The sequence below is a fragment of the Cyrtonyx montezumae genome, unplaced genomic scaffold (assembly GCF_038088225.1).
Source record: "Cyrtonyx montezumae isolate F1298 unplaced genomic scaffold, pur_monq_1.0 scaffold_3, whole genome shotgun sequence".
Lineage (NCBI taxonomy): Eukaryota > Metazoa > Chordata > Aves > Galliformes > Odontophoridae > Cyrtonyx > Cyrtonyx montezumae.
In genome coordinates this window covers 130,972,260-131,000,115 of record NW_027072034.1, presented here as the reverse complement: position 1 = coordinate 131,000,115, position 27,856 = coordinate 130,972,260, and the positions used below count along the sequence as shown (strand labels likewise).

Sequence of the window (27,856 nt, the reverse complement as noted above, 5' to 3'; positions counted from 1 at the left end):
ATGGCAAATGGGAAGTGAAATGAGTACATTTAACAGAATGCAGAATATGAACTAATAAAGCTTCTCTTCAATCATCCTCCTACTTAATTCTTCCCCATAATTCACTTTCCTGTTTCAAGCAAGCCAAAAGAGACCAAACTCTCTCCCATCTTGTTTTCTGCTTGTCAAATTAAAGCAGCCTAATTCCAAATTCAAAGGAAGTATTATCTCTGTCCTTAAAAAGAACAAAAGGACAATACTTTTTTTTCCACTTCTGAAATTTGTGCAGCCAACAGGAAGAGAAGCTACATTCTGGCCGAGTACGGAGCGAAAGACAGTTAAAGCAACAGGAGAAAGGTAATCCCTTCCATATCTTGCCTTCTGCTAAATTCCTGCCACAGTGTGGAGCTTGAGTACCTCTGTAAGTTTCTGCCCTGTTGAGCTTGCAGACATACTGAAAGAGATCCATATATTGCAATTTCCAGACTATTCTTGTCAGTCAAGAAATATACCACTGGAATACATCAAGCAACTCAGAATGTGTCAGAATGCAGTGTACCCCTAAATAGGAAGAGCTGTAACATGAGAGAAAATTCTGAATTCAGGAACAGAATTACGTTACATAAAACACTTCCTTTTAGAATGCTTCAAGTTGTGTATTCCAACTTCAGAAATAAATCAGCTTCTTCTTAAATAGCATCAATCTGCACCAAAACATTTTGCTTTCGTTCTCAGCTGCAACTATACTGCTTTGAATTTTGAGAGCGACGCTTTAACAATATTCCACATTAGCTATAAACAAAACTTACAAAAAAAGAGTTTACCAAAGTTTTCCAAAGGCCTGATATTTGGTGGAAGAACTGTCCCTGCCACTGTAGTAGAAGCGAGAAGAAAGGTCTCAGCTTCGGCTCCGTAAGACACTAAAGGAATTCTGCAAAAGTGAAATCACTACTGTTAGTTGTTACAGTTGTTTGAAGGAAGTTTTGGAAAGAATGCTCAAAAACATTTTGCAAGGACGAGACTTCTGCCTTACAGTGTCAAGAGAAAGAAAGTTGATAGAAAACAAAGCTTTCCTTCTTTCAGGCTTACTGTGAGGTCTAATCTGGTAAAACAGTTTGAAGAAAGTATGTTATGTTAAAGCAATATACACTTGAAGTCAAACACATTACTCCATATTAGTGGGCTATATACTACTGGAAGTAAAATCCAGAATGCCAACATAGCACATCAGTGTAAGAATTGTGCTTTTCTGCAGAAACATGACACACGGTGTACAAAAATTTAGTTGTAGATCCACCACTTTTAAGTTACCATTGAGTTGGAATTAAACTTTCCCTAAGGAAAACTATGTGTAAAATATATATATATATATAACTTGTTATTTAAATCCGAAGTGCAGCTTTTAGTTCTAATTAAAAATCTCTTATCCAATTTCTGTAGTCTGTTTTATGCCAAAGACAGAGGTATGTAGTAGAATTAATATAAAAGAGACACTTTATTATTTATTTTAAATCTGTTATTTTTACACTCCTGCCTTAGATTAACGAGAGCATCTTTTGGTTATGTTTTAATGCTCAATTATCTGCTCTCTGACAAAAAAAAATTTCCTGTGCTCTGTTTCATTTGATAAAATCCCTCTTGTTCTTTCTATACAGATGTACAGTTTATAGAGAATAAGCACTGGAAGCATGCACAAAGGGAAGTCAGACTCAGACTGACATCAGAACAAACACACCTTGGTCTTTAATAGCAGAAGTAATTTAAAGAGCACATTCACACTACCTTCTAAATTGCGTGAAAATATGTGCAAGCCTGCATTTTGATGAAAAGTGATAGACAGCACATGTAGATGGAGTTACTGTGCTCACAAGGATCAAAGGAAAGCAGAACTAGAAGAAGAAGAGAATCTACTTACACAAAAATAGCATGACATATACCTTTCAACTCTAGCAAGCACTGACGAACAGGACAATTCCAGTTCTTGTCTCTTCTGCCTGAGCACTGCATTGACTTCTGTGAATTCTGTACTAAAATACAAATACCATGCCATTTAATAATATCTTTTCATTACTGCCATTCTGTATTTCAGTAACTGCTTCTATCAAATGCTAATTTTCAAAGTTAACTGTATTAAAACTTTCAACGCTTATGATGCAGGTATATACGTGTACAGTTTGAAGGGAAAAGCAGTCATAGCAAGGGTAACAGAAGTCCTAAATATGCTATTAGGCAGAGCAAATGCAAAACAGGACATAAAAGGTGTCTTCTGGGGAGTTGAAAGATGGAAAAAACTTTGTACCTCTTTTGTATGCAATTTATTTTTTCCATTTAAGGATTTTTCATTTATAAACTGATGAAAACATACCAACAATGTTCTTTTTATGAGGTCACATCATCCAAATAACATTATTGTAGACTATTCTTCTCCTTTTAAAAAGTATTTCTTGTGCTCCTTAAGTACTAGGTTCATTATGCAAAATTATTTTGTGTACGTTGAAAGTGTTCCTCTCGGAGTCACCAAACAACAAAAACAACTGTTTCTGCTACAAAACAGGAGATTTATTGCTAGCTGTTTTACTAACTGCTCTAGTAATAACAGCACTAGCCTTTCCTATTCCAGGCTTCAATTTTGCAAGGACTTGAAATATGAGCTAAATTCCTATTAAATCAATGAAATTGAGACCACATCCTTAATTACTTTATTCTGAATACACAGCAGATATTGGGATGTTGGTTTAACTGTACTGATTTTGAAGTATTTGCAAGTGCTTACCTTTTAACTGCTGATTTGTAAAATGATATAAAAGCAGTAAAACTTCAAAATATTTCAAGGCAGTAATATACAGACAGCAGCAGAAGGAGCTATAGTATCTACAATACAGTAACTCTGATTTTATTTGGAGCACTGGAATACACTAACCAGTCATTTGTACAGCTAAGAAAGGATCCTTCACTGCTACCAAAGGCTGGGAGTGTATGATAGAAGCTAGTCCTGAAGCACTCATTCCAGCAGGTCTGTCTTCTGGTCTACAAAAAGAAAAAGAAAAAAGAAAAAAAAAGGAAAAAAAACATGCAAAAGGAAATAATTAGCATTTAATACATAAATATGCATTGAAATTAAACATCAGCTAGACTTCAGCTCACAAAAAGCAGGCTATGTATTAGTTCCATTTGCCATTACATCCAATGGGAATCGTGACACTGAAGAGAGGAAATCTAACATGCACTTTGCAAATAAAATTCATTTTTACAGGCCCTTCATAGCAAAATAATTTGTATAGGAAACATTAAATATACATAAATGAGTCCAATCTTTATTGTTTCACAATTCCCATTTCTTTTACCAAATGAACCACAGCAAAAACAGACCTAGCACCTTTAGACAGATCCCTTTAGCTCACTGTATGTTTGATTTAAAGAAAACATAAGTAGCTGGGATTCTTCTTTGCCTTTAGGTAAAATTAAAAATTCAAGGTTAACTGGTATGTATATTTACTGCACTCTTACACGGAGAAAACACCCAGAATCAGCTTCATTTTTCAACTACTGAGAAGGTGGTATCTGTTAACAACACCCAACAAAACACTGTATTCTAGTGCACTGCTTTTTGTATTGTGTTTAGTAAACAGCTTGACTGTTAAAGTGCACTGGGCTGGCTACAAAAAAAAACCTACACAACAATCCTCCAGACAGAGTTCCCAGACTGCCAGACTGACACACTAATCTACAGTGACCTGCCCTTGCCACATATCCTATCACCTCAAGAGCTAATGTCAGCTGGAATTTGACTGAGACGTTCCTACTCCTTCCCTATCATCCATAATTCAAGATAGGAACATACAGGAAATATTTACTCCAAAGAAAAATAAACTTTGCAAGATGACATACTTGAGAAATAAATAATGTATGTAGTCATTCACTATATCCTCTATGAAACTTTGGCACAGAAAACACCTTGACAGTACCATAGTGTATTTCATCACAAAAAGTTGCTCCTACAAAGCTGTTTAAAAAACATTTTAAAGATGCTCTCCTAAAAAGCATCTGCAATCTCCTATTAAATATCAACTAAATGCAAACTGGAAGGTCCGTGGCTTATTCCTAACGAACTGGCTGGTTAATTTACTCCTTTTGAAGTTTTCATAAAAAATAAAAATCCTCATATCCTTCACATAATGATACTTAGGTTAACAGCTCGTAGCTGATCTCACCTTCTGATGACTAAAGACAAAAGCAGGGTAGTTACAGTACTTCACAACGCGACATCCTAATCTGAACAAAAATATTCACCACCTCAAAACTGTCTGGGGGAGAGAGAGCACTGTGTAACTCAGTATAATATATTCTAATCACCTCCTTCACCCCAAAGCAACATAAAATAAACAGTTCTGGATCGTTCTAGAACTAATGAAGTTAACTTAGTGTGAAAGGCTGTTTTAAAGATGCCTTCATGAAAAAAATGTTTACAAACGTTTCATTATCAGAACCAACCTTGCTTACCTTCATAGACAGAGCTTTCTTGTTTTGTTTGTCACACAAAATACTGCCTGTGTGAAATGAGAAGCAAAACTGTGATCTGAACACGACCAGATGCTAATAAAAGCATATCTCAAGGTAATGTGCAGTGTGTTACAACTTCAGTAAGAGTAAAGCCCTCACAATAATCTTTTATACACCTACTACTTTTTACTTCTTCTGATACTTGCTTACTGTCAGGAGTTACGAACACACAGAACAATACTCACCAACTGAGCCTCATAATACTGCTAAGTGCTTCCTGTTCCTGAACTCTCAGTAAAAAACTTCCTGGTTTTTGCTTATCATTAACTGTGCATCAACAACACGTCATATAAAATATCTTACACTGAAACTAAATACAATTCCTTTGTGACTGAAGACGTAGTCTTTCCAGTAAAGTAAGTACAGTAGTACTTGATACTGCAACTTCGTTCTCCTAAGCTTCCATTCCTTCTCATTTGCTTTATACGTGCAAATATAAACAATAATAATACTATAATACCAAAAAAATAAGCACGTCAAGAAAAGCAATTCTAGAGTTGTGCAATGAAACCCAAGCAATTTTACCAAACAGAGAACAAATAACAACTTACTGTATTTCTTCTTCACAACTTTGCTCAACTTTGCTGCTAAAGGCCCTCTGTCTGAACATACAGCTCTTCTGCAACATTAATAGGAGATGTTACAATAGCAGCAACATTCATGGGCAGACCTAAACTATGAGTTTATACGTACAAAGTCAGTTTCTGATTCAAGGAATTTTTATTTCGTGTTCATAAACGGATATTCTGACTGCTAATAAAACATAAACTCATATCCTGTACATCATCACAGAGCTGTAGGGGTTGGAAGGGACCTCCAGAGATCACGGAGTCCAACCCCCTGCCAAAGCAGCTCCCTAGCCCAGGTTGCACAGGTAGGCGTCCAGGCGGGTCTGGAACGTCTCCAGAGAAGGAGACTCCACCACCTCTCTGTGCAGCTGTGCCACTGCTCCGGCACTGCACTGTGCATCTTCCACACATTTAAATGTGGAAGTGTTTCAAAAAGCTTATGGATAGAAAAAAAAAACCATTTACACAACAAAATTTAATTTTCCATGTTAATCCTGAATGATTAACCTAGCTTGATTTCATGGTAAACTTGTGAAAGGTGTCACAACCCATTTACGTCAACATCAAGAGTACAGAAGTCAATATTGATTCACAGAGGTGAAGCTATCAATCTCACTTTCCAGTAATAGTAAAAAAAAATAAGAAATAAAAACCAATTAACTTCCAGTTATGTTTTCTGTAGTAAAGCCTGATCTCAAGGACTCTGCATATAACAAACACAATGAAACAGTGATTTTAAATTGTGACTACTTAGTGAAATTTATCTGTGTAACCTCAATCTTCCCCTTACTCAATAGAACAAAAGTGAAAACCAGTTTTTTCCTGAACAGGAACATCATTTCCATACCCTCTTCTCAAACTCATTAGAATGAAATATGTCACAGACTACAGCTGTTTTATGGCAAAAAAGGAATATCACATAATATGCAAGAAAAAAGTAGTCTGTTTAGCTAAAGACTGTTGAAACTTGTTTTACACCAAATCTTATCTGAAATTAATACATAATTTGTCAGATTTCCTTGTGGAAAAAAGAAAAAAGGGCTGCTTTCACATCTCAAAGTCAGAAATATGTTGTTCCTTACTGATTACGGCACTATTTAAGATGAAATTACATCAGCAAAAGTAGTAGAAGTTCAACCACCAGTGGTGGAAAACAGGTTATTTTTATACAAATTGTTTTTGTTTTTTATTTACATATTTTTTTTTTTAGTTCCATGTACATTTCAGTAAGATTTCAACTTAGATTTTGAATTTTTCAAATTAGAATGCTCTACATTAAGCGCACTACCAACCTCAGGAATCTTCTCATCTTTGCATGGCTATATTTTTCCTTATTCCAGGCACAGTATTCCTCCTCTTTCTTCCTCTTTTGCTGTTTTTCTACCCGAATCTACATTGAAAAAATGAAGTCAGCCTAAAACTTCAACAAACACAGACTTTAATAAATGTGTTCAAGTTCTCTTAAGATCTATACAAAAATAAGCTCAAACAGAAGGACTAACTGTTCTCAAATCATAGCTTCCTTCATCTCGTAGTTCACAGATGTGAAGACTTTTTTTATTACATGGAGGGAAAAACATACATCTAGATATGTAGACTGACTGCCAGAGATGGACAGTAATTCTACAACATCTGAACTCCCTCAACATTCAGCGTGCCGTAGTGTGTAGACTCAAGATATTTACTATCCTATCCTTCACTGAAAATTTGGTAGATGAAATTTTTACAACTAAAACTTGGTTGATTTGGATATTCAAGTTCAGCTTTGGCAAACACTGTTTTAACATTCCGTTCTAAATGCTTGCTTCCTTGTCATTAAAAAATATCCAGCTCTCCTCTAGAGTAATGTAAGTTAAGGGTTTCATGTAACATCCCCCTTCCACCCAATTTTCAAAATTCTAAGAACAGCAGGTGATGGTATTTCTGACACACTACAAAGTTACTTCAGTGGCTACATACCCATTCCTTCCATTAGATATTTCATATTTCCTTCCTCCAGAATCTTGACTTCACATGGTATTTCTGAAGCTCATGTTCCAATTATGAATATCACGATGGGCAAGTAGCCCACGTGCTGACATCACCCCCACTAACACTGACCACTACATCAACAATTCTCAGTACACATTCCATCTGTGTCCACTGCTCTTTTACAGAGTAGGGCCCTTATTCTTTGTGTCCTCTTTGTAACGCAGTTCCATGAACAAAAAACCCCTTCAAAGTGGATTTTGATATGGCCTTGAAACTCTTGCAAATGAAAACTTCAGTTTATCTGCCTTCAGCTGCTTCTGTGGTTATTTAGGAATAAAAACAACAGAACATGCTACATATGGTTTTTGCTGAGAGAGAAACAGCCGTTGCTCTGCAGTTGAGTACCTGGGGCTATAGAAGCACAGGAAATGGCCAGAAGGAACCTGCTTCCTAAGCACGGCCAAAAGCAAAGCCAGCAGCTTTGGAATTACTTCTAACCACAATTTTTACCACAGAAGCTCAAAACTGCACCTTTCCATATATACGTTTTCAAGACAGTCAATCACTATTTAATTTTCCTGACTGATGACCTGCTCTACACAGCAGTGATTTTCAGAAGAGCTGAAAGGTGAAAAGATTCAGAAATTCAGGCTGAGCAAGGCTTAGCATAAATTGATTCCTCTTTCACTTGTTGGTTTTTGTCCCAGAATTTAAGACTGTGAACACGCAAGATTTCTCTTAGCTAAAAAGAATATGAAAATACTGCATGCTTATTAATATAGCACTTGCTTACATTACCTAGTTAAAAAAAGTACTTTGAGACCTATTACTGTAGTTCTATTCCTGGATATATCAAGAATGTTCAAAGATAGTAAGCAGTACCAACAACATTATCATTTTTATTACTGTAAACATTTTGTTTGAAAAAAATTATTAGAGTAATTCCTAGCTTCAAGTACCTAATATAAACATTACAGCTGTAATTATTTCATTAGGAAATCTTATTTAACACAGGCATCCAAATAAAAGGCTGCAGCATAAATCACACATTAACATAACTGAAGCTATGTAAGAAAAAGCAGGTCTGAAACATACCTTTAGCTGATCTTCTAATGCACCAAGCTGACATACTGCCTGAAATGGTCTGCGATCAATAGGACACGAAGCCTGTGTCTGAAAAATTATTTCTTCCATTACAAATTTTACAGCAAGCTGTGAAAAATCTCAGTTTTCAGTACTTTTATTCAGTAACACTGTATCTTACAGAACAGCAAGTTAAATCCCTGGTAGGTAATGCTGGTTTTATACCAATGCACGGATGTCTTCATTTCTGAATGAAGAACACAAGAACACTAACAAACACTGGGCATAAAATAGCACATAACTACAGGACGTAGGTGGGGACAGATGTCATACAGAGTAGTTTCACTTCTCAGTTTCAGTGCTCTAACAAGTGTGGAACTCACTGGCACATCTGAAGTCTGAGCTATTAAACTTTTAAATCCACCAATATCTTGTTGACAGAAATCAAATAAGTGATTCCCTGCAAGTCAGTACTGCTTTGATCTCTGCTTAAACTTCCCAACCTTCCTTTTTATCTGTCACCAGTGTATTGTTTTCTGCTGTTCTCTGCTGCCTATTTAGGACTTCTCATATTTAGCCTTTGATGCTGACTTTACTGTGGCACTTCCAATACTGACCAACAAACAAGCCTACGTTTCCAGATACAGCCAAGAATCACAATGCACTGCTGCTCTCTTGCATGTTGCCAGCAAGTTACAATTATCTTCTTCTGCTTACCTGTTCCACCCTCAAGTTTAATGAACAATAGTGCAAACTGACACTACGGTTATCTTCATAGCATTGGCTGAAACACAAATGAAAAAAAAAAGCAACAAAAAACTCCAAACAGCCCACCACCCAAAAACTCACATGAATGGAGACAAAAGATCAGAAAGAAACCAAGCTAAAACCAGAGTTCCCTTCCTGGAATATTGCAAAACCAGGCAGATCAAAAGCAAACAGGGTAACATCTTCACTCCACTTACACATCTATCTGAACACATCTCCCGTTTCTTTCAGTCTCTGCACAGACAACTGACTCCCGTGTTTAAAACGGCTCAATTTCTACAATACATTTTGCAAAAGAGTGAAATGGAAGGTTATTTTACCCTACAGTTACACTCAGAACAATAAAATATTAACAGCCACAGAAAATTCTACTGAAACTGCCCAGCTGGATGATGGAATCCACTTCCAGAGAAATCCATATGAAGTCAGATACTAGATTTTGCTGCTATGGAATTATTTATTCATTTTAATTCCATGTACGTGTCTGTAGGTCCCTCCACCACTGCCACCTTCACTTCAGGAACCAACATCAGCACAGTTCAGAAGTCTTTAATACAAACAACCAACCAAACAAATCCAAACACAAAACAAAGAAAATGTCCATAAAACCATACACATAGCCTTCAGCTCCAATTAACTCAGTGAACAAGAACCAGTATACAAAGTGTATTACTTCTGCCCTGAAGAGAACTATAACCCTATTTTTTATTTATGCAAGTAGGATGTAGAGTTAAAACTGCATGAGTAACTATGAGAAACTAGCACGTGAACTCTGCCCTGAAGTTCGGTGCCGAACTTCTAGACTTTTCATTAGGACTTTCCATTTCCCAGTTGATTCTCTTCCTTTCTCCATTTCAGAGTGCTCAACTTCCTTATGATTCATGTAACCCAGTCCCCAAACCTCGAACATTGGACAGCTTCCAACTTTAACTGTTCCATCTGCTTCAGTTGAACAGTAAAAAAAAACCCACAAACCATTAGACAGTGGTATTTGCACGAACAACTTGTCAAACAGGAAAAGTTAAAGGTCCTTACCTCCTCCTTATGAAACTCCAGTATTTTATCTCAACTGAAAGCCACTCCCCCTACTGGGGGATTTTTGATTGTTCCTGGTATGTTAAAATTAGCATCTTGGGCAATGAAGCGAGTTCCCTAAAGGCTCAGATTATGACAGTTTTTGTCCTGCAGTGAACATACAGCTTCCCCACAGTAACGTGGTGCTCAGCCAGCACATCTGGCAGTATGAACCTGCTGCAAAGAATCAAAGCTGCAGTTAGGCTCAGATATGCCTCTTCCTAAGTTCTCTGAAAATACATTCAATAGTACTTTAATTGCTTCTGATGGTCCTCTAGCAAAACCTTGCTTTAGCTCTACAGGTGTAACTGGGTATTTGGAGTTCTTAAACCTGCTACAGCACCACAAAACAGCAATTAATCGGAGGGAGAAACTGTCCCTTATTTCTAACAGCATCACTTCAATCAGCATTTGAACAAAGCAATGAAGACAAAGGCTGAAGCAGTGATCGGCCTTGGGAATTTTGAGGAGTTTACTCAAACTGGTTCAAGTTAACCCAAACAGTTCAGACAACATTCCTCAACCACTCTGCCTCCATCCTCAGTGATACACGAGACCACAACATACATGCAGTGAGAAACATCTCTCCACATTTGACTGAAAAGATGACATCAGGAAATACACTATTTTCTAGAAACAAGTCAAGACCCAAGATAATTTTTTTCAGTTTATTTGAAATAGTAATAAAAACTCCAAACAACAAATCCACAAAATAAATTAAATAAAAAAAACCAACCAAACAAAACTTTCAAGGTTTCTATAGTCATTCTTTAGCAAAAGTACTGTAACTACTGAAGCTAGTTCCTTTCTTTTTCCTTAAGAACATCACTGCTGTAAATGAAGACAGAGCACGTAAGAACAGAGATTCTAGTCTCAATACCTAATCAATACACTAATTATTTACTATATAAATAGCTGTTTCTTTTTCTCTACTTCAGCCATTTGAGTTAAGAGCTTTCACTTTTTATCCAAAATAATCATTTATTGCTTTCATATCCCATATTATATCATCAAGTACTAGTGGAAGAGTAGCTGCCTTTATGAAAGAATGAAATTACTCATTACCTATAAGGATTTGTGAAATTATGAAGAAGTGCCACTGTACTTTCTTTGATACCATCTTACTGGGAGAACTTGAACCCAAGCTCAAAAACATTCACAGTTTTCCACTGCACTTCCCTAACAGATTTGTAAGCTGTTGCACAAATGTAATTCACTTGATGAATATGCAAAGAAAAAAGATGTATCAGAGAACATGCAATTTGAAAAGAACATAAAGTTAGGGGAAAAAAAAGTCTAAACTTTCCCACAACAATCTGGCTTCAAAAAAAGAAAAAAAGCTTTTCCTCAGATGCACTGTCTATGTATTCATGACCTCAATCAAGGAACTTTTTGTGTTAATAAAGCTTCCAAGCTTAGGGTTGCTTTGAACACGCTGCATATTGAGCTGGTGAACATAACCCCACCACTGTCCACAGTGCCTTGCACTGCAGCAGATCTCTGTGGAACACGGTGCCACATAAACTGCTTTCTTCCTATATTCCTTAAGACAAAGAGAAATCCAATTCAGAAAGAAGAATGCAAATTGAGAGTTCCAGGTATAATACAGAACATTTAAAAAAAATCCAAAGCATCAAAGAAGCAATGACTGTTGTAAGGTTAGAACACCTGCTAGAAATGTAATGCACATGAACTCTTTGTGCAAACTGCCTAGGTTTTGCTTGCTGTTGTTTTTCTTTTTTTTGGGCTGACACTGCACAGTCTGCTTGAACATGCTCTAAAGCTCTGGAGAACATACAGCTAAATGTACTCTATTTCCAAAGTCTCCAGATAAGAAAAAAATGAATGAGAGAAGCCAGGAACAAAGATTAGGAGAGATATGCTTACTAGGGCAGGGCCATTAAAATCAACATCTCTCTTGCACAGTAATGTTGATAAGACCGAAAATGTTCAATTTTTTTTTCAGCACCTTTTTCCTTCCATGATTGCTCATAAGAAAAACTACTAGAAGAGCAATTATTCAGCATACTTATTAGCACTCTGAAGAACAGAAGGGAAGTTAAAATGCCTGCAGAAAAGAAATGTTTTATGGCCCCTAACTTAAAACTGTCACTACTGACTAGAATACAAAATAGCAGTTTTCCTTTAATGCATGCAGCCACGATAACCTTCCTGCTACAGAATTGTCTTAGCTGAGGTGCTTTTGCAGATAGTCGTGTTATCTGATGGACATAAATACCTAGTCAACATCCTTTAAGATTTACTTAAATGCTTTTAGATCTCTTCCAAGAAACTAGAACATGTGCTTACCACCTATATACCACCTGTTCTTACTATTTGTGTGACTGACAAGGAACATACGTGTAATAACTTCCCTTGATGTAACACATCAGTACTGATGGTGTCTGAAGACTCTAGATGGGCTTTTATGTGGACAGAACAACATTACCATGCATATGTTCCTAATACTGAAGGCAACCCTTACACTTTCCTTTGGCACTCTCACTGAATGCTGGGTCTAACAGTCTTAGCTTCAGATTTAGGCATTTAAGTTCCCTTTACTCTTTATGATCATCTAACAGCCATACAGATAGACAAAGCCTCAAGCTTCAAAGTCTACATTAGTAAATTATGGTGTCAGCTTACAGAGGTGAATGACAGCAAGCACAGGATGAATGACACTTATGCTAATCTTTGCACACTGAAAGCACTCCCTGTCACTTCAGTTGTCCAGGAGCTCTTAAGAGGGAGAGCACCAGTTAGCACAGTCAAAGGCACAAAAGATGACGTCCTAATAGCATAGGAGAGTAGGAAACAGAATCCTAGTGCACAGCAGTGCTGCCAGATGCTGCCATTAACTATAGTGAACATAGCTGAGGAGGACAGAACAATTCAGGCAACGTTTTAAAAAAGGAAGTTAATTTGAAGACAAGTCTCTTATGGGGATTTCAATTTCCCCTCATTTTTTCTTTAGAAAACTGACATCCTTTCCCAAAAGGAAATACAATACAAACTGAACTGTAATGCTACTGAACATTCAAGTTTTGTCATTGGAAGTTAACGTATCTAGTGTTCTGTGGCAAATCTCCTATTTTATCCCTTCATGGAATCAATCAGCAGTTATTCACTTAAAAGGAACATAAATAAAACCAAACATGCCCTTACCATCTGCCTAAACTGTCCGAGTTTCAGTTAGGATCTACACAGTTACATATAAAATCCATAAATGATAAACAACTATCATGTACAATTTGTTTATGTACAATTATATTTCAAACTCTAGATGCAGCACAGGATAGAAGAATACCTAACTTGAACACAGATTGCTGGCAAGATCGTTGAGTATTAGGAGTACAACTGTGGTTACATAACAGCACAATCAGAATGTAAACATCAAGCAAAATCTTTGAGGGTAAGAGTCTTAGGCTTTTTATTTTTAATTATTCTCCAACATCCATAGGAAAAGGAAAATTCTCATGAAACCTATTTACTTATAACCAAGAAAAAATATTCACTCCTTAAACAGTATCTGGTAGCATATTTTTAAATGAGCAGGTAGTTCTGAAATTTTAATTACTCAGAAGGACTTAAAATGACTAATTGTTGATTATTTAGCTCTCAATTCATCATTAACAAAAACTATCAGAGAAAGCAAATCATGCAACCAGCTTCTCAAAAAGGAAAGAGCTATTTATTTATGAACTGTATTAACACACAGCATTAGGATGCTTCAAGTAGCCACATGCTTGTCATTTTTTTTCCTCTCAGTCCAAGCTATAAAACCTCGCCTGCTTCTCAGAGGTGAAGCCTCTTCACTATCAGAGTTTTTGAAAGACTTAAAAATTAAATGATCACTTTAGGCAATACAGCTTCACATCCTGAAGCATCAGAGGAAGGATGGGTGGTTTTACCCATCAGATGTCACGTATGGAAAGAAGTAGCATAAGCCCTAAGAAGATCTAAAAACGACTGCCCCGCTACTTCTATGGCACCACAACCAGTTCACCCATAAAGAATGGAAATGACTTTCATTCTAGATATAGCATTTCACACCAAAATATATCTGACATTACAAAAAGTTTAAGAAGTTGTCAAGCGAATGATACAGAACAAGAAGCTGTTCTCACTGTCTATCAGATGCTTTTAAGCCCATGGTGAACAAACTGGAATCCAACAGCAAGCCTTCAGTCTACTGTACTGCCTTCTCTGTAATGCCACTGCTGACTGCTGTTCAGCTGCCATAATTACCAGCTAAGGAAGTCAGGATCAAATAGCATAAAAGAATTTCCTGTTCCCTGCTAAATAAAAGCATTACAATCAGTCACCTGCAGAACAGAAAATTTGGCAACAGGAGACTTAAACTTAAGTCTCTTTTGTGATTACAAAAAATTATCTAATAACTCTTGACACTCCAAAGACAACATAAAATCTTAAGAAGAGATCCATCTTAAGAAGTGACACCATCTACCTTCAGTAATAAAAGAATGCAAAAATTAAGGTTCAAAACAAGTTAAAAAGTACATATGCATGCTGCACATACGTACACACACAGCAACCTTCCTAAGAGATAAACTGAGATAACCACTTACTTCAGAAGAAACCTACTGCAAAGAAACCAAGTACCAATGTCTTCTATAATGAAAAACCTATTCAAGCACAAAGAAAGACAAAAAGCAGCAGCTCATTAGAGCGTGTCCCACCCATCCCAACGCAGGATAAAGTAATCTGAATTTGCTGTTTTTTACTGACAATTGAAGCAGTAAGAGGAAAGTTAAAGATCCCAAAAACTTAATGCATTGTTTATAAGACACAGACGATGAAAAAGGGATTAAATGGAAGGATGAACAAGAATTTGTTCAAATAAACTACTTTAAAGTTCCAGCCCTATCTACAAAGGGGCAGCTTATCTAGTTACTAAATAATTAATTTTTTAAAATCCTGAACACCACTCAAGCCTTTTAGCAGAATTCTTTTAGTGTTAGAAAGCCATAATGTTATCAGACTTGCATTGCAAACTAACGTGAAAACCAACTGGCTTCAGTCCTAAAGGCTCACAGTGTGCAAAGCAGCACATAACTAAATAAGATTAAGCTTGACTGACACTGCAGTATTATGACACGTACACATGATTTTCCAGACAGCCATCATTGCTTTTCACTGTTCCTTAACTCCCTAAACCATTAATAGGGCATGATGCCTAGTAAGAGCCAAACACAAAAGTACGACATCACATTAAGAAGGAAGTTTCCCACTGAGCTATTTATAAGCTGGTTCAGACACTTATCTATGGAGTAAGGTGTAACTTTCTTAAAAAATAAATAAAAATCGATAGCTATTGCAATACAGCTTAACAGAAGAAAAACACTCACTCTGCTTTCTCAGTCTTACCTCAGCCCATTTGAGAATACAAGTCATGCAGAAAGTATGACCGCAGTTCTCAGGAAAACCAATCTCCTGTTCCAGAAGGCAGTTCAGACAGATAGGGCATGTGTCACCATCATGTAATAAAGTAGAGCAGGAACAACCTTCTTCCATTTCTTCACCTGGTATTATTAACACTCAGACTTAGAATTCTTGTCTGGTTTTTTGAAACAAAGTCCTTGCAGATTTCAGTAATAAGGTAATAAAATACAAGTGTGCAGTTAGAAGCAAATTAATCAAGTTTTCAGGTCTACTGCAGTCAACGTGCTGACCAGAGGAAAACTTACAAGCATATATTGTAGGTGAAAAACATCATACAACATTTCATAGAATGCTGTGCCATGAGCTGCCATTAAAACAAAGGAAAGTTAGCTCTAGAATTACTTGAATGAGGAAAGCATCACAAAGTATTTCCCACTGACTACGAAGTCAGGTACTTAGTGTTTTTCTGAAACACATAACTGCACTGTGTCTATGAAATAAATTACCCCAGCATATTGTATATTCATCTCTATGTATGTACACTTTAGTTTCCCACTTTCACAACTATCTTAATCCAAACATCCTCAGGTATTTACCTAATAATGTACGTTTAACAAAAATGGGAGCATTTTTTATTTTTGTAATACTGAATGAGACAAGAACTTTTCTTCAACGATTTTTACTCCAAGTTAATTATTATTTTTTAATACCTATTGCCATTTCTATTTTTGCTCTGCTACTTGAAGTCAACAAGTAAAATCCAAAATTCACAGGAAAGGATAAGGGCACTTAAAAGGCTGAAGAAAAATTTTATATTGAGATAGTGGTTATGTTTACACAGCTTCTTTCAACAAGCAGCATACCAATTGAGGAACAAATTTAAAATCTAACCTTTCACAGCTTGAACTTGAATAACCTAACTTGGATGTTTTTACACGCAGATTTTACCTTCCGTGCCTTCATGCTTTTGACCCTCTGTATCTTGAATACACTGCTTTTTGTTCCTCATCTTCTTACAAAATGTAGTCTGGAAAACAGAAATAGTTTACACAGTTCATTTATGCTGCAACTTGAAGATAAAAATGACCACGGATATAACGAGTGCTCTCCATTTCATTACACTTTGTAGAGTAGAAACACACAACATTAAGAGTCAGATACACATCATTTACAGTCTGTTTGCAATTTATGAGTATCATTAATGCTGTCTAGCAACTGGTACTTTCAACTTGAAAAATGTTTTTGTGCAACAAAGGCGAAGTTTTTTGCACATATCAAGACCGCCAACAGGGCTTTAACTTCCCAAAGTTAAACACATTATTAGTTTCTACACAAACCACATCATTTAACATTGCAGTAACTAACCTATTTAAATTGTCCTTCACAAATGGTCAAAGCAACCAAATTAAGCACTGGAGAATGAGAATTAGTTGATTTCCACCCCTAGTCACGGTAGTAGTTGTAAGGGAGCAAAATGATAGCTGCTTATATTTGCTTGCTTCTTGATTTGTTATGCATTTGGAACTATAAACATCCAGGAAAGAAGGAAGGGAAAACTGTGATATCAAACAGAGGACCATTTCACCTGTGTTTGTCAGTGAAGTACCAGGAATAGCAAGGACAAACCTTCTAAGAGCTATCCAAAGGAGCTGTATGGAAAAAGAATAGCACAGACAGAATATACTTAGAATCTACATCATACAGTTTGAAAGAACTTGATATTACACTACTAAGTAGCAAGTATATGTCCCTTGAATGACTTATCTACAATATTCAGAATAAAATGCACTTGGAAAAACATCTATACAAACGTCTAAATCTCTTGCATTTCAAACTTCTGTGGTCACGGTCACACTCGACACGATATAAGCACCTAAAGTTCCAACCCAACAGCCCTATAAGGACCAGTAGCTTTGCCTTGAACTCTATAAAGCTTTTTAAAATTACTATGTAAAAGGACAAATTAAAGATTCACAAATGACTGAATGAAAGAGAAATGACCAAAATTTACTATATAAGCACTCAGACCTAAGGCAAACTTACTGGTATTTCAAGCCCTACTCTTTAATGGCTTTCCTAGAAAAAGCAGAAGGAGGAGCTGAGACCACACCACCATCACATTTGTCAGGTAAATCTCTACAGTGCTTAAAAACTACGTTGGTTTTCTCTTTGCAACCTGAATACCCAGGATGGTGGGAGAGAGAGAATTTGCCTCCTAAAACTTTTCTCCTGACTGAGTTTTTAGTTTGATCTTTGCAATAGCGTTTTAATGACCATAGATACACGTTATATAACATATTCCCTGCTTTTGTATGCAGTCCAAAAAAGCAGGGCTATGATCTATGTGACCCAAACATACTTCATTAAAGAAGTGGTCAAAACTGTGAAACTAATTAGAAATCTGTAGTTTGACTTCTAAATGCCATCAATGTTCCTGTTAGAAACTACTACTTCAATTATCCCCCAGAGGAACACGTGAATCAAGTCAGCTAGGGGAGGGAAGGAAGAATAAAACAAAAAAATCTAAGGAAATTTGTAGAGGTGTAACAGCTGACACATGAAGTCATCGTGCTTCTGGTTCTTTCCATAAACTTTCTTTATGCCCAGTAAACAATAACTAGATACACACATCCTCCAATACAATAACGGTCTATGGACCTGCCTAAACAGAAGCACACTTCTTCATTTTTGAAGGATAGAAACAAAAATCATTCAACAACACCTCTACTAAGCAAGCGCAAAATGATACCCAACAGTGATTTACTCTCGTTGCCTTAGGGAACAAAATTCATGAAACATCTGTATATAATCTTTCAACTTAAGGCACACGATGTATTTGAATTCAAAGGAGTGATTTGTTTCGACCGTTCTGTTCATATGAAACATCTTAAAGAGAACATCTAGTTCCATTTTTATTTCTTTAATAACTGAAAGCACAGTTTCAAAACTGGAACTATAAGCAGATACACATTCAATGTATGGGAACACACTTGGTTAATAAGATGACAATAACATCCCTTACTTCCATCACTGCTTTTTGTTTTAGGTAGCACAGAGTAGGGCTGTATCCAGCCCTATGCATTTTGATGGTTATTAAGAAAACCTGGAAGGTTTAAGACTCTTTCCTCAGCAGTCACATTTTTAAAGAAAAAAGCATCACAGAATCATAGAATGGCCTGGGTTGAAAGGGACCATCCTGACAATTAAACATGCAAAACAGAAGTTTAGAAAGTGATGATAGGACCCTGTGGACCACTGAGAGGCAAACATTCAACTGCTGATGAACATCTTAAGAACTTTTGCTGGAATCTCCACACCATCCCAGAGATGGACTGAGGAAATGGCATTTCCAGGGGCAGCTGAACATCTGAAAAGCTTTTCACCTACCTGTAACACTTAAGTCTATCAAAACACATACTTCCAGAAAAAGGACTACTGGGTGTTTCCAAGTGCACATCAAGAACCTCCAGTTCTTTTCTTTTATTTGAAAAAACTTGCAATCTGTCTAAACTACCTGAAAGGCTGACTTGCTTCAAGTAACACTGTTTGCCCTTCAATTCATGAAGACAGAACTAGAGATCTGGAATTTAATCTGGATTTATTCCTTTGTGTAGGAAAACCTCTCAAGGCCCTGAACGTAGCGAGAACAGAACCAACAGGCACGCTCAAAGGAGACCTTTTAAAGAGGATCTTTACTTTTGTCTGTTTGGTTTGCACCTTGCCTTCATTCACAAATGGAATTCCACAGACTCAACAAAGAGAAAGAAAGAAACCAGTGCTACCGTTTGGAGAATGAAGAAGCAGCTTTTCTCTACAGGTGGTTTTAGTCTATTCATGCAGACCCAGAGTCTAAAGAATCAGTGCTATTCAGGCAAGGAGATGCTGCTGATTTTTAGAAGTCCTTCCAAACCCTCTAAGGATACAATTATCCAAGACAGTTAACATAAAAGCTAGCTGCCACCAAAAGAAGCAACTCTGTTTCTCACTAACAATGAAGGTGAGTAGGCTCGGCTAAGAAATCCACACATGCCAAAGAAACAGCAAGGTACAGAATGGGTGAGTGGAAAGACAAAATGGGATTGTCCTTTTGACAGCAGCAAGGTGTTAGAATAGCTAAGACTTTCTTCTCAAACTTTCTCCCCTAGAAGGAAACAACAGTATGGCCAACACAGAATGAACTCCCCAGAGCACTGGTCATGGCACCAAGCCACGTCCAAGCAGTGCTACCCATCAAAATCACAAGCATCAACATAGCTACTGGGACAATCCACATAAACACTGGCATCCCTGCCAGGTAGGAAAAGTGTCATGTTTGACCAAAATCCCTAAAACAGAGCTTAACTTTCTTCAGTGTTTTTTTTTTTTTCTTTTTTTCCATATATTTGAAGAAAGTTAAGCTATACACATGAGTACAGACTGTGCTATCACACAGCTGAGCTCCATTTCATAAGGAAGCTCATGAAGTGACAACTCTGCACCACTGGTGCATTCAGGGCGACCACTGACAACCAAGATGGACACTGCTTAGGCAAACCTAGTTCACAGACCTAGAATAAAATTAAGCTAGGCTTGTTAGCTAGCAAGGAAAAAAACAAAACAACAATTAAGAGTTGCAACAGTGCAGTCTCGTTTTATTTGATGGATACATTCACAGCTGATATCTAACCTGTAATTCAGAGCTATGTTGTATCCCTTCTGGTTCTTTAGTGAAACTTTTCAAGTCTGTGAGAAAACCCTTTTCTCCCCTGACAGGCAACAAACTAGGAGAGCCAAGTCTCTGGCAGCTCTTGAGGATGCAGAAGTATTGAGGACAAAGCCACTGAGCTTCCCTAGGCACTGGAACAACGCTACTGCAATAAAGCTGCCACTCATAACACTGCTTTCCAGAAGCATTCTGAATCAAAGACAAATCCCTAACCTTTACAGAAATTTATGGCTTGGCCCACAGCAGCTCTAAGACAGAGCAAATGCTCGTTGGCTTTAATGCCTGTCTCAGAGCCAAAGTTAACTGCCCACGTGCAGAAGCCGGTTCATTTACAGTAGTGAGGATGAACAGAAGGTTCTGAAGACTTATACAAGGTGATGAAAAGTATATTCACTGAAGACTGTTCCATTTTGCTTTCCAAAACTATTACTTTCAATATAAGGCAATAAGCACTGTGCTTGCTCTGTGTGCTGATGATAGGACAACACAGTGATAAACATAACAAATCAACAAGCAATGGAAAACAGACCACGTAACACTCTCTCACTCTCAGGAGTTTCTTCTAAGTAGCCTGTGACTAAATAGTGTGAAATTGAGATATACAAATAACAGAACTAATTGCAGGTTAGATACTACTGTCATGGTGCATATCGCTCAAGCAACTAAACCCAATCAGCACAAACTTGTGAGCCTGCCTTCTGCTGCTGAAGGTCCTTAGTCACACGTATACTTCTGCAGCTATAAGGTTTAGTATTACATACCACAGTCAGCAGAAATGGCTCTGTCGTTTCCAAGAACGGTTAAAATGTGCTTTTTTTCTACCCACTTGGAAACATCAATATTTTCATGCTTTCCACCAGAGAGCAGATATTTGGCAGTAGATTACTGAGGTCAAGAATATGCTTGCCACACAAGCAACTCTTCCAAACCCAGCCATGTCAAAAACCTGAAAAAAAAAGAAGTCTACATTTACTCAAGAAAACTTCACTAGTCATTCTATTTACTTTCCCCTCATAAACTAGATCCGTGTTCAGCATACATTACTGACTTGAAGTTCCTGTCCCACTGCTACACTGCACATGCAACATTCCCACAAGATGAATGAGCATACTTGAGCCAATGCTATGGCAACACAGCAGGACTTGCTGCAATCACTTCTCTGGTGCTAAAGAAGCCAGGAAGACATCTTTATGTTTCTTAATAACATCCTGAACACGCCCAAGTAGCTGGACTTAAACAGCAGGCACGCAGGAGATGAACTAAAAAGACCTTGCAAAGACAGTGAGAACTGGAAAAGCTGAGACCTTTCTGCCACGGAAGGAAAAAGGATGGCAACATGCACTAAGAGACTGAACTCACACATAAAGCTAATACGACAGCAAAATCAGAGTGGTAGATGGTTAGAAAAATTATGTTGAGCTACAAAAGAAAGGGAGAAGCATACAGTTGTTTAATTAAGGTTATCATTGTTTTCTTTCATCTACATCATGGATGGCAGTCTTATTTCTCAGCTTCTAAATGCTGATCTCCTGTGAGCTGAATGACATCCCTCTAATGGAATTACATAACCCATGGGCTCACGTAGCATTGTATGGATTTACTTCAATGGCAGCATGCACTGCAAAAGATCCCACAGAACCATCCCCACCCTCTTGTTAAAACTATACTGAATGCCATCTCCTATTAGAAGACTTCTACTCGTTCATTTTAAAGATCAGATAAAGCATTTAGTGATACGATATGCTCTTTTAGTAGCTATGACAAGCTGTGCTGCCTTAAGAAGTAATTTCAGCTTACATGTAAAGTGTTCAGACGTTGATTTAGAAACAAATCAAAAAGATAAAGAAAGTAACACAGCCATTCAAACATGTTATCCCTCAAAGAAGCATACTCTTAGAAAAACATTACGTGAAAGCTATGATGTCAAAAACACAGTCCTCAAAGCTCTTTTTCACTTTAACAGTATTCTGTAAGCTCAGGTCAAAGACCACCTATAAATCTTGCATCAGAAATGCTTTACTTTCGGGAAACAGTATAGAAATAAAGAGCTTACAAATGTTTTATCATGACAATCCAAACAGTTTTGAGCACCACTGTATTTTGCACAAAATCACTTACAGTATTTGTAGAACAACCCATTAGATGCCACTTGAGAAGTAGTAAGACAGATGGGGAGTAAGCAGTTCCAATTACTGTTCACTTGATTTCACGGTTCTGACTCAGTGATCACTTTCAAGATAGCTTAAAACAAGCTAGAAAAACACAGCCAGGAATAGAAGAAGGGGTGTGAGAAGGTTTCCTTAATGCCAACAGTGACAGACAAAACCTAACAGGAATGATTTGCCTCCAACAGACCCGAGCTTGAAAACCTATACCAAAAATCACAAGTGCGTTGACCTAGAGAGAAGGATATACTTTACCCTCTTTGCCACAGATATCTTTATTTGGCAACATCTCAAAACCTTAGGGAGTTCAGACCTAACAGGCAGTTTTTCTTCAATTGTTTCACAGAACTGGCAATTACTTTTTGTTATACCTATCTGCCCACAGGGGCAACCACCTTTTGTGTCACGAGCAGCAAACTAAGAACATTTAAGAAAAGCAAAACTGCACAGAAGCACTTATTCAGTGGCTGTATAGAAAGCAGAGTATTTACTGTTTCTCCTTCCTGGACCTTCACACTCAGCCAAGTAATTTGTTCGAGCAGTCCGATTAACACTGCTCATCTGTCTTGAGATTCTCCCTGAGAATGTAAGCACTGAGTATCATTGTGGCCCACTTTCATTTCAAGTTCTCCACTTCTCTGCACACCAAAGGCAGAACAAAGTACTTGCTGCTGCATCACTATCCTGTGTCACTATTAAAGGTATGGGTGGACATGAGCAAAGCACCTGGACACATCTTCAATGCCAGTCAAGCTAAAGCCAAGCAGGAATACAAGCGTTAACTCACTTGATTTCAGCAATTTAATTGTAGTTTGGAAAAATTCCAAACACTAAGAGCATCAGCCAGATTAACTCACACACAGTACCTCTGGAGGAGGATCCACAGTTAAGACGCACCAAGTGAACTTTAGTGGGAGCTCACCAATCCTTACATCAAGTGCATTAAGACAGACATTATTATTAGTGACTAACAGAAGTGATCAGATACTGCAATTGACCGCAGTATAAGTCTAGAAACAGTTTTTTGAAGAAGACTTCACCAGTATTCTACTTGATACTAAGAAAGTGAGATGACATAAAATAATCTTAGGAATGTAAGAATGCCACCGGCCGCAGAATCAAACTAAAACACCACCTCCACACATTTGCTGTGATGAGGGAATAAGCACAGCCTGCACACTAGCCATGTGCCAAACCGTGACCCAACACACAGGTTATTAACCAAGTTTTCCTCAAACCTGTTCAACCACAAATACATCAAAAGTAGGAAGGAAAAAAAAAGCTTTAGAGAGGAACAACCAAATGACCTCTAATGAAAATGTTTCAAAACCTGGTAAGTTAAAACTCAAATTTCATGTTCTCCTGAGGAAATAGAAGGAAAGTGCTAGTGTTTCACCAATATAATTTGTGAGAAAGCATTACTTAATAAAAAGAAAATGGATGAAAATATTCAACTTTAGCACTACCTACACAAATGTAAGGTGTAGATACTCATATATCCATGGGTGTATACAGAGTTGTTTATAACTGCATTTAATACAAAAGATATTTTAATTCTGCCTACTTCATAGACAATAAACACAGTATTTCAATCATCCTTTGCCATATCAGTTAACAATTCTGCCAGCCTCAAAATGACAACTTCCACATTTGGTTATGTTTAATTAGATTCTCTTAAGACTTTTAGTTGGAGAAACAATCAGAAGTGCTGTAAATATAAGCTGTAGGAAAGCAGTATGTTTCTAGAAGCAACAGGCTTTAAAAACAAAACAAACAAACAAAATACAAACACCAAAATAAAAATCTCCTCACGGGGAGGAACTGTTGGTTGGATCTGCTATGGGCTACAGAATTACAGATTGTGCACAACCTTTGAGAGGCCCTCCAACAGTCACTCGGCCTTTGGCTCACTGTCTAGGCTAGGTAGAGATGAGATGGATAACTGCAGGACAGCAAAGCAGCAACTTCAGGGAACAGAAAGACAAACAAGCATTCACCTACCTTCCAGCAGCTGCAGCCCTCCATGTTATTTTATGACTAAAGCCAACCTTCCACTCAAAGGAACCATCCACACTTGGTTCATCCCTCAGAGCCAGAAAGGGATGCTCACAGCTTGTAAGCTGTACCTGCAGCCTCACCATTGGCTTAATAATAACCACCACGCTCATATCCTCTCAGGGTGGGCTCACTACCCTTCCAGGTAAGGAGAGTATATACAGATGAAATAACATGTGCCCGTGCTGATGAAAAGCTATGAACTAGCCCTTGTTCTGAAGTACTCTTTACATAACACACGCATTAGAAACCTCTGAGATAGATGGCTGCAGAAGAAACTTTAAGGCTTAATAACTCCGAGTGTGCAAAACAGGCAAATAAAGACAATAAGAACAGCTTTTAGAAATATCAGAACTATTTTCCTGTTCAACAATTTGGCAGATTAACCATTTTAGAATTCATTCATACACACTGTTGCACTGAAGAATCAGTTCAGATGTCAGTAGGAACTAGACTGCAACTTATTCAGAGCAGAACTGAAGTGGAAGGACATTATAAAGCAAATTTTAAATAGGTTTTGCACATTTTTCTACACTCAGGATGATGGAAGACTGAGAGCATTCTGCAAAGAACTCCTGCAACAGGTGAAAACACATCTGTAACTAAAGCATCCCATATCATGAGCAGAACCATTTACAAGGTAAAGGCCAGAACTCATACATGAGATGTGACTGAAACTACAGTCAAGTGAGCACAGAAAAACATCACCTGGCTGGTTCAGAAGTGACAGATGAGTAACTGTAGAACACAAACATGCACCTTCATATTGAGGCTAACTCAGCAACTGTCACATATTGTATTTAAATACTGCACACTATAGCTCAAAAACCTCAGTAAATTCCAGGAGCTTTCCCAATCTTGAGTATGATCTGAGCCTGAGTTAAGCTGCTACTGATCAGCAGTTTTACTGTTGAGACAATGTCTAGAAAACACTTTCTTAATCTCTCTCGTTCAAGTGACCCTATGTTTTTCTAAAGACAAATTTACTGTCCATTCTGACTACTCACAAGTGACTTTAGGGCAAGTGAACCATGAAAGGAATCCTGTGTATTTCTTATTTGGTCCACTTACCACTCTAGAACTAAACACGTCAGCAACTGTAAGCTACAGAAAATATCTGCAGAAGTCTGACACTGTGACTTCATGTAAAAGCCTGAACAGCCCCTCCCTCAATGAAACCCATAATATTCCTAAAATCTCTAACTGAAGTCGCTGAAATCACTTAAAACTCTTTTCCACATGGGAAGAGCAATTTTTTTGTGCATTTCTAAATACAGCTTCCCAGTTAAAAATGAAAAATGCATTACTCTTTGTAATCAATAAAGTCACAGCAATTTCTAGTCATTTTGCCATTTCATTCAAAGAAATCACTGTTTTAAAAAGGAAACTGTGACAAACTGACTAAAGACTTTCCCCATTCTTCTCCCATGATACGAGGGTTTGAATGCCCACAGTAATGCTCTAAGTGTAATTACCATTCCCTATGATGCAAATGAGAGCTAAGAGCTCAATTCCTCAGTGAAACAGAAGTGTAACACAAGCCACTGAGCTAACCTGACTTCCGTTTAAGGTTACCAGAGCCCCAAATCCATAAGCAGTTTTGATCTTCAAGGAGTCTTTCGATTAGAAGAGGTGTTATGATCCACTCCACAAGTGCGGCATAAGCAACCATAATAGCTTCTGCACGTTTTCAGAAGATGGTTCTTTCTTTCCAGCGTTAGAGCCCAGTGGCTAAGTTAACTAAGTTGCTCAGCCTTCCCGAGTTACCGCGTCCTTACGAACAGCTTACAGCCGACTTGTTGTTTGACACAAAAGCATCATGGGAGGGAAGGGGCCGGGCTCAGCCTTACCAAAACTGTCCCGTTTCAAAGTTACAGCCGGAGCGGAGCTCCGCACGCGTCCCGCGCTGCTGCTCGGTACTCACCAAGAGACGTCAGACGGGACAGCCCGCGGCCCAAACGCGCCCCGCTCCCCGTCCCGCACAGGACTGCAGGAGCCGCGCTGATGTCGGCCCCCCCACGCCACTTCCGGCCGCGGAGCGCCAGGCGCTGTCCGGCCCGCTGGCGGCACGCTTCCCGCCGGACGGACGACCTTTGTTCGCCGCCGCGGCTCCACGTGAGCCCGCCGGGGAGCCGCTCCTCCTCCCGCCCCGCCGACCCTCCCCCCGGCCGCTTTGTCCTCCCGCGCCCCGTCCCGGCGGCCCCGGGAAGGCTCCGCCGGAGCCGAACCCCAGGCCCCGCCCCCCGGGCCGCGGAGGGGGCGGGCGGGTTCCGAGCAGCGGGACGGAGCCGCCGGTGCCGGGCTCGCCGCCCGCCGCTGTTTACCTGGCGCCGTTTCGGCCTGCGGCGCCGTCACCACCATGGAGCGGAGGCTCCGCTTCCCCCGCCCGCGGAAGGCCGGCAGGGCAGGGCCGGGCCTGGCTCAGCGGCCGCCTGGCCACATGTCCGCGCGGCCGGGGACGGGGGGGGCGGTGCCGGGGGGGGCGGTGCCGGCGGGGGCCGCGCGAGGGCACTGTTCTGCCGTCTTCCGCCGCGGGAGGAAGTGAGGGCTGAGCGGCGTGGCGGCGCGGGCGCGAGAGCATTGTGGGAAAGGTCCTCCAGCGCCACCTGAAGGGGGGAGGGGCGGGGGCGGAGAAGGGGGGCGGAGGAGCACGTGACTCGCCGCCTGATGGCGGGCGGGGGCGCCTCCTGCTGGCGGCGAGCGTCGGGGGTTCGGTGTCGCGGGGCGGTGACGTCATCTGAGCGCGACGTGTGTGGGGCGGGAATACCTTTCTCCTCCCCCGCGCCGAATATTTCCGATTACATAAATAAATAAATAAATAAATAAAATGGAATAGAAGGAAGGAAAGGAAGAACGGACGGACGGACGGAAGGAAGGGAAAAGGAAGGAAGGGAGGGAGATTGGTTGGTTGGTTGGTTGGTTGGTTGGTTCTGGGTAGCTAAATTCGTCCACGTAGCCTGTCTGTCTGATAGGGCAGAGTAGGAAGAAGAGTCTCCCTGCCAATAACGGAGGTCTCCACGCGCTGGGTAACGTGGCGACTGCTGTAGAGGGACACGAGTTGTGGCAGGCCGGGTGTGGGGCTATGAGCTGCCGGCTGCGTGGTGCTAGGAGGCTGCCTGCCTCCGTGGTGTTAGGAGGCTGCCTGTCTCCGTGCCCCCTGAACGCATACAGGGCTGCTGAAGGCACGTGGGATGCGTGGGTCATGCCTTATTCCTCCCTCACTGAGTGGGAGCATGGCACTGTCTTTCTAAGGAATGTCCAGGCTGGTGTGGGTCAGTGCTTGGTTCAGGGCTGTGGTGTGTTCAGAATGGCCAAAGTAAGTGTATGGCTGTTGGCAACCTTATTAGTTGCTATGCTTACTGACAGAATATAAATTAAGGGTTATCTCAGGAGAGTTTGAGTTAAGGAACAGCAGCCTGTAGGGACACTGTGTAAGAGGAATTCAGAAAGAAAGGAAAAGACTTGTTTTGTCAGCAGGCTGTTGAGGAATGTAATAAGAAGCAAGACTATAGTGATAAGTAGGA

General features: G+C 39.2%; 1 protein-coding gene across 3 annotated transcripts in view; it reads right to left on the bottom strand.

The window, feature by feature from the left end:
* Positions 1-26,720, bottom strand: part of SCAF11 (SR-related CTD associated factor 11) — a 34,886-nt gene extending 8,166 nt beyond the window's left edge. Inside the window, exons 1-11 of one of the 3 annotated variants that reach the window (XM_065743426.1) lie at positions 22,231-22,406; positions 20,874-21,058; positions 16,356-16,434; positions 15,393-15,547; positions 8,175-8,252; positions 6,401-6,498; positions 5,091-5,158; positions 4,480-4,526; positions 2,900-3,006; positions 1,917-2,006; positions 804-910 (exon numbers count right to left, since the gene is read on the bottom strand). In XM_065743426.1, coding sequence (XP_065599498.1) covers positions 804-910; positions 1,917-2,006; positions 2,900-3,006; positions 4,480-4,526; positions 5,091-5,158; positions 6,401-6,498; positions 8,175-8,252; positions 15,393-15,547; positions 16,356-16,416 — 811 coding nt within the window. In that variant the 5' untranslated portion in view covers positions 16,417-16,434; positions 20,874-21,058; positions 22,231-22,406. Of the gene's footprint in view, positions 1-803; positions 911-1,916; positions 2,007-2,899; positions 3,007-4,479; positions 4,527-5,090; positions 5,159-6,400; positions 6,499-8,174; positions 8,253-15,392; positions 15,548-16,298; positions 16,435-20,873; positions 21,059-22,230; positions 22,407-26,656 lie in introns of those variants that run through there. The other 2 variants (XM_065743424.1, XM_065743425.1) reach the window with 2 other exon arrangements.
* Positions 26,721-27,856: the final 1,136 nt, after the last annotated feature.